Raw genomic sequence first — 5,712 nt, 5'->3', positions numbered from 1 at the left:
TGGGTTTTTTTTTTCAATTACAAAGTTAAAAAAGTTTTAAAGTGAGCATAAAAACTCTATTCATCGTCTTTATATGTATGATAAATGCAACAAATAAAGATTATTGATGCTTTGATTGTGTTTTTTGTGTTTTAAAAGTTAATGATCGTAACAACGTTAATAAGAATGAAGTTTTACACTTTCGATCTAAAAAAAAGACAGATTATTTCACAATATTAATGACTTTTAATATTGGCGTCAATAAATAATACAAATAAGAATGATAATAATATAAAAAATCAGCATTATTTGGTTCACCGTACTTTGGCTGCCCTGCCAACACCACGCATTCATCTGGGTTGGAAACAGATTTGCAGAAGCAAAGAACCTTGCAAATGACAATTAAATAAGCTTCCTCCATCTTACAGGTCAAACGCCATTTTTATTTATTAATTTATAAAAAGAAAAACACGCCGCCAGTTGTGTGATTTTTACAGGAGAGTAATGTCTATTTTATTTACCTTAAATTCTCTCTCTCTCACTGAAGGGAGAGGACCTGTAAGTGTAACAGCATGGCCTCAAAATCTATTAATATGAATATACCGTATTGCATCTTGTGTTTGTTTTTTATCTGCACCTTTGGAAAATATTTACGGACATGAAATATTCCGAAATCATATTCCACATAAATCCAAACACTTTAACTGTCACGTTTATTCCAGGTATTTTTTTTTTCCCCTAAAAAGCTATTTGTCTGTTGCTAAATCTAGCTGATGAGGTCAGTCTGTGACTTATTTTTTCAGCAATTATTCAAGATGAGTGTCTGAAAGCATGAAACACTCTTTCATGGCTGGCCAAATTCTATATTCCTTTCTTCTGTAATATCCACCTTGAATACTTGAACACATTTCCCCAAAGCCCGGTGTCTTTTCTGGGCTGAGTTTTTGTGCTTTATCCCCTCTCCTCATGACCTGTGACCCAGCAGGATAAACTGCTAACTGAGCTTCAGTCATGCTGGAGGAGGCTGATGCCCACATGATCCGTGACATTTTCATGAAAAGACCCTTTTCAACCGCGGGAGTGCCTTTATCCTGCTGTTGTTAACGCAGCCCACCTTAAACGTCCTCATCAACTAACGTCTGAGGTCCTCATCCCGGAAACACGTCGGTGACTCGGTAAAACCGGTCGCCTTCAAAGCTGCACGCTCCTTATCGGTTCTTCGTTGTCACACGAGGCGCCGCTTATGAACGAGGGTTTCATTTTAATTTACGGCATTTATGTGGTTGTACGGGTTTAGACTGGTTGTAAAAGATGAATGGAGAAAGGTGGCAGTAAAAACCTCTATTACACAGGTCAATAGATAGATAGATAGATAGATAGATAGATAGATAGATAGATAGATAGATAGATAGATAGATAGATAGATAGATAGATATGTAATTATTGACATCTCTGAACCTCTACATGATCGTTAATTTAATAGTAGCCTCATATACATTCATCAAGCCTGTTCTGGCTGGAATTGCAGGACAACTCCAAATATGTGAGTCATACGGAGAAGAGAAGTTTCTCTTGAGACTTGTGTCCAATATGGCGTTTGAGTCCTGATGTACTGTTTCCAAATATTATTGCTCCCGACCTGCTGGCAGCTGGGAGGAATAAAACCCATCCATTCTGCGGGAGACGGTATAGAAACCGTTCATTTCCCTTTAAATTCAGGTAGAAAATATTTTCAAATATCACGTGACAATAAACTTTCTCCACGCACATGTTGACAATAACCTCATGTAACTTTGTAGTGCCTCGTACTATTTTGTACTTGTTTTATTTTTATACTGTACTTTTACTGTGTGTTTATCGTGGTCTCGCTCAGTACTATTGTATTGCCTTTTGTAGTTTTCTACTGTTGTGCAGGTTTATTCACTTTCTTAAAAAAAAAAAAACCTGCTCAGGCACATTTATAATGACGTTGAAACTAAAATATTGACGGAAGCTCAGTCTCGGTTTAATGAATAAATGAAATATTACATGCGTCAAACATAGTATTTAAGAAGGTCTACTTCCTGCAAAAAAAAAATTAAATTATTTTTTTCAAGCACTGCACACAAAGCAGGTTCAAACAGGACGTTTCAGCGCTCATCCAATCAGCATCATCCTATTTTTAGTTCCTTTTTTCTTTTTCCCCTGGATGTTTGAGGGTGAACCTGCACAGGCGTCTGGGTTCACTCCTCCGACGATCCTATAAAGTTAAATCTCTTTGGCACTTCGATTTGGAGCTGAAATCCTCGCTCGACTTAACGAGATGCCTCCAAGTCCTTCACCGATGAATTAATCAATTCATTAGCGTCTCCTCCTCCTCCTCCTCCTCCTCCTCGCGCCTTCTCCTCCCTGCTCAGCCTCCTCTCTGTTTGTCAACAAATCCATACAGTACAACTGACCTCCTTCTCTCTCTCTCTCTCTCTCCCTCTCTCTCTCTCTCTATCGTTGCGTGTTACATCATCACGCAATAGCTGTCCTCTCGTGGCCCAGTGAACTAGCTCTAAGCGCTGCACCAATTTAGCTATCTACTACACACACACACACACACACACACACAGTCAGTCACGGAAGCGGCGTGAGCGTATAGACGACATGCAGAGTTCATCAAACATTTAGAATGAGTCTCTCACTCCACCGTAACACAGGTGTTGCAGCCTGCATGCAGCTTCCGGCTGAAATATGGAGTGTGTGTGTGTGTGGGGGGGGGGGGGGGGGGCAAGTATGTTTGTCAATAATTCAAATACAAATATATTAAAACTAAACCGGGTTAAACGTCAGCATCTTGAGCGGCAGCAAAACTGCAAAAAAAAAAAAAAAAAAAATGAAGGTGAGAAAACAGTCGAAGTGATGCCCGGATGAACTCGCGACCCTGGTGACCCCGAGTGCAGGTCAGCGGCGATATTTCATTTTTACGCGTTGGGAAGGGGGAAAAAATGACGTCAATAAAAGAGAAGATAATTAAATTTTAGACGAGGGGTGTTTTCTCAGAGAGACTGTCTGGTTGTCAACAACCTGAAACAGGATAAAATGAAGCCCCCCCACCCTCACCCCGCGGACACCTTCCTGTCTGCTCCTCATAATTACGCGGATGAGTGTGAGTGAGGTCAGATGGACACGCAGGCCTCTGGTGCGCATGTTCCAGCGTGACATTGGTGCGCCACATCTGAGTAAACACTTTGTAAACTGAACGTGTTTCATATTTAATGGCACCACGACGCGCACGCTGGCTAAAATGGAGGTTTTTTTTTAAAGAAAGAGTCCCCCTTAAGACCATATTTTTTATATCCTTGTCATAGATTAACTAATAAATTAATAAAACAATCAATATTGAATATCTAATATTAGCATAAACACATCATTTGACGGGTTTGGCCCATGCAGGAAGCTTTAACACATATTTCCAAAAAAAAAATAAAGCAAATTATATTTAGATAATTTTTTTTGTAAAACGAAATTTATTCTTGTTGAAAAAACAAACTGTGTAAAAATATCACACGTCAATTACACAATACTTGCCAAAAAATGTACAATGTTTTTATTACTGAAATTAACACACACTGCATTATTATAAATGTATGACTTTTCTCTCTGTGTTTTTTAATACAAAGTTTAAATCAAAAAAGAAAGTTTAGATTTTTTTTTTTTGCCAAACTAATAAAAAAAACATGTGTTTGACACAAATACATTATTAGTCTAGTTTAAACATGTGATCATTTATAACCTGTCCATTTATCCTGAGACGCCCTAATCACTTTATGGAAAATACAAGAAATTTTCGTGGTCAAAAGCCTGATTATTACGGGAAAAGTGAACTTAAATATATCTTCTTTTTTTAAAAAACAGCATGAATATAGGCACAAATAGTGTGATTTCATGTCCATCATTCAGCTGAGTGCCATCAAATAAACATACAAAAATAATCCTACCTTCAAAGAGGGGCGTTATTTGTTTCTTTTTTTGAAAAGTTTGTATTTAACAGCCACTAGTGCCGCTGACAACTCTGTTTGGAAAGTTTTCAACCGGGTGTAAAACGGCTCCGGGGTGCTGCTGGCTGACCGCCGGAGGCCCCAGTGAGGGCGGTAGGACCGGGATAACAACCGGCGAAGTCCTGGAGGGGCTGGGTGACCCTCCGATGATACTCTCTATGGAGAATGGAGACCGCTGCACCGGAGACTTCTGCGCAGGAGTCACAGCCTGCACGCTGGCTGAGCCCAGACTGGAACTGAGCTGCGGGTAAAACCTACTCCTGGCTAAGTCCGTGGTCGTGGGCATCAAAGACGGCGCGGGGATTATGGTGGTTCCCGTGTGTCTGGAGTGCTGCTGCTGCTGCTGCTGCTGCTGGAAAGCAAAAAGAGCCGAGTGTGTGTGGTAGGACTGCAGCTGGATGCCGTATCCTCCGCAGCCGTACGGTCCGTAACCATAGGCGGCGGCAGCAGCGGCAGCAGCCGCGGGGATGAAAGTGTTGTGTTCCCGCAACAAGTCCTGCGTCTGCTGCCGCTTGAAGCGTTTCCTCCGCCGCAGAAAGCTCCCATTGTCAAACATATCAGCCGACTCCGGGTCTAAGGTCCAGTAGTTGCCCTTACCGGGGTTCCCGGGCTCCCTGGGTATCTTCACGAAGCAGTCATTGAGGGATAAGTTGTGTCTGATGGAGTTCTGCCAGGCCGGGAACTTCTCCCTGTAGTAGGGGAAGCGGTTGCTGATGAAGTCGCAGATCTCGCTGAGGGTCAGCCTCTTCTTGGGGCTCTGCAGGATGGCCATCGTGATTAAGGCGATGTAGGAGTAAGGGGGCTTCACCAGGGTGTTCTTACCCGCCGGCTTGTAGCTATCCCGAGAGGAGGTGGAGCTGTCCAGGCACGGAGGAGGAGAGCCGGCCAGGAGGATGCCGTCGCGCATCTGCGCCACTTCATCCACGTAGGAGCGCGTCTGGTTGTCCCCGTCCTCCCCTTCGCCCACCACGTCGATGTCGGTCTCTTCCGAAAGGATGGAGGCATCCGACATCTCTGAGCTCAGAGTCATGGCTCTCACACGCACGGCTCCCGACGCCAGATGAGGAAGACGAGGAGATGCTGCCCTGCCCTCCCTCTTCAAAACTCATATGAGGAGGGGGAGAGGAGCACGTGTCGCCGCCGCTGCCGCTCCTGCCGCTCCTGCCGCCGCTCCTGCCGCTGCTGCTGCTGCTGCTGCTGCTCAGAGATGCCCCCCCCTGCTTCTCTCTATTTCCATATGTTTACAGGTTCTTATCACCGACCGGCGGACGGTCCAGTCGATGCCAGGCTGATAAGGACGTGCCGGTAAACCTGCTAAAACGGCCAAATCTGAATCAGAGAGGGGGCGGATCGTCTCTCTGTATTTATACCACCGCCCTGGTCACATGGCGAGGAGACGTCACCAGGGCAAACGGAGAGAGAGAGAGAGAGAGAGAGAGAGAGAGAGAGAGAGCGCGAGAGAGAGAGAGAATAACAAAAAAGGTCTTTGAAAATTAACTACCAGTGTTTATTTTTTGTTTTTATTTTTGTGTGTTTTTGGTGAAGCCAAATCTTTTTTTTTTTTAATCATTCACGGTGCAATAATCTGAAGCATTTTTGCACAAAAAAAAAGATTTTTAATCATTTGTGACTGACGATGTCACGATTATTATTCAGGCAGCAGAAGCGCGGTTTGATTTCTTTTTTTTTTTTGCCTTTGCAAAAAAAA

At 43.2% G+C, this 5,712-nt stretch overlaps 1 protein-coding gene across 1 annotated transcript; it reads right to left on the bottom strand.

Annotated features, from left to right (window-relative positions):
* Positions 1 to 3,515: 3,515 nt before the first annotated feature.
* On the bottom strand, positions 3,516 to 5,314 carry foxd1 (forkhead box D1). Its single transcript, XM_086187129.1, has one exon. It carries the CDS (start codon positions 5,032 to 5,034, stop codon positions 3,991 to 3,993), a length of 1,044 nt encoding a protein of 347 aa, XP_086043255.1. The 5' UTR covers positions 5,035 to 5,314; the 3' UTR covers positions 3,516 to 3,990.
* Positions 5,315 to 5,712: the final 398 nt, after the last annotated feature.

This window comes from Aulostomus chinensis, chromosome 19, assembly GCF_037954235.1.
Source record: "Aulostomus chinensis isolate RoL2024-O1b breed Wild chromosome 19, RoL_Achi_v1.0, whole genome shotgun sequence".
In the NCBI taxonomy this organism is placed as follows: domain Eukaryota; kingdom Metazoa; phylum Chordata; class Actinopteri; order Syngnathiformes; family Aulostomidae; genus Aulostomus; species Aulostomus chinensis.
This window is presented reverse-complemented; position numbering and strand designations above follow the sequence as displayed.

Bases quoted from the DNA above. Each gene is read 5' to 3' on its own strand.
- foxd1 (XM_086187129.1), bottom strand. From the start codon at position 5,034: ATGACTCTGAGCTCAGAGATGTCGGATGCCTCCATCCTTTCGGAAGAG.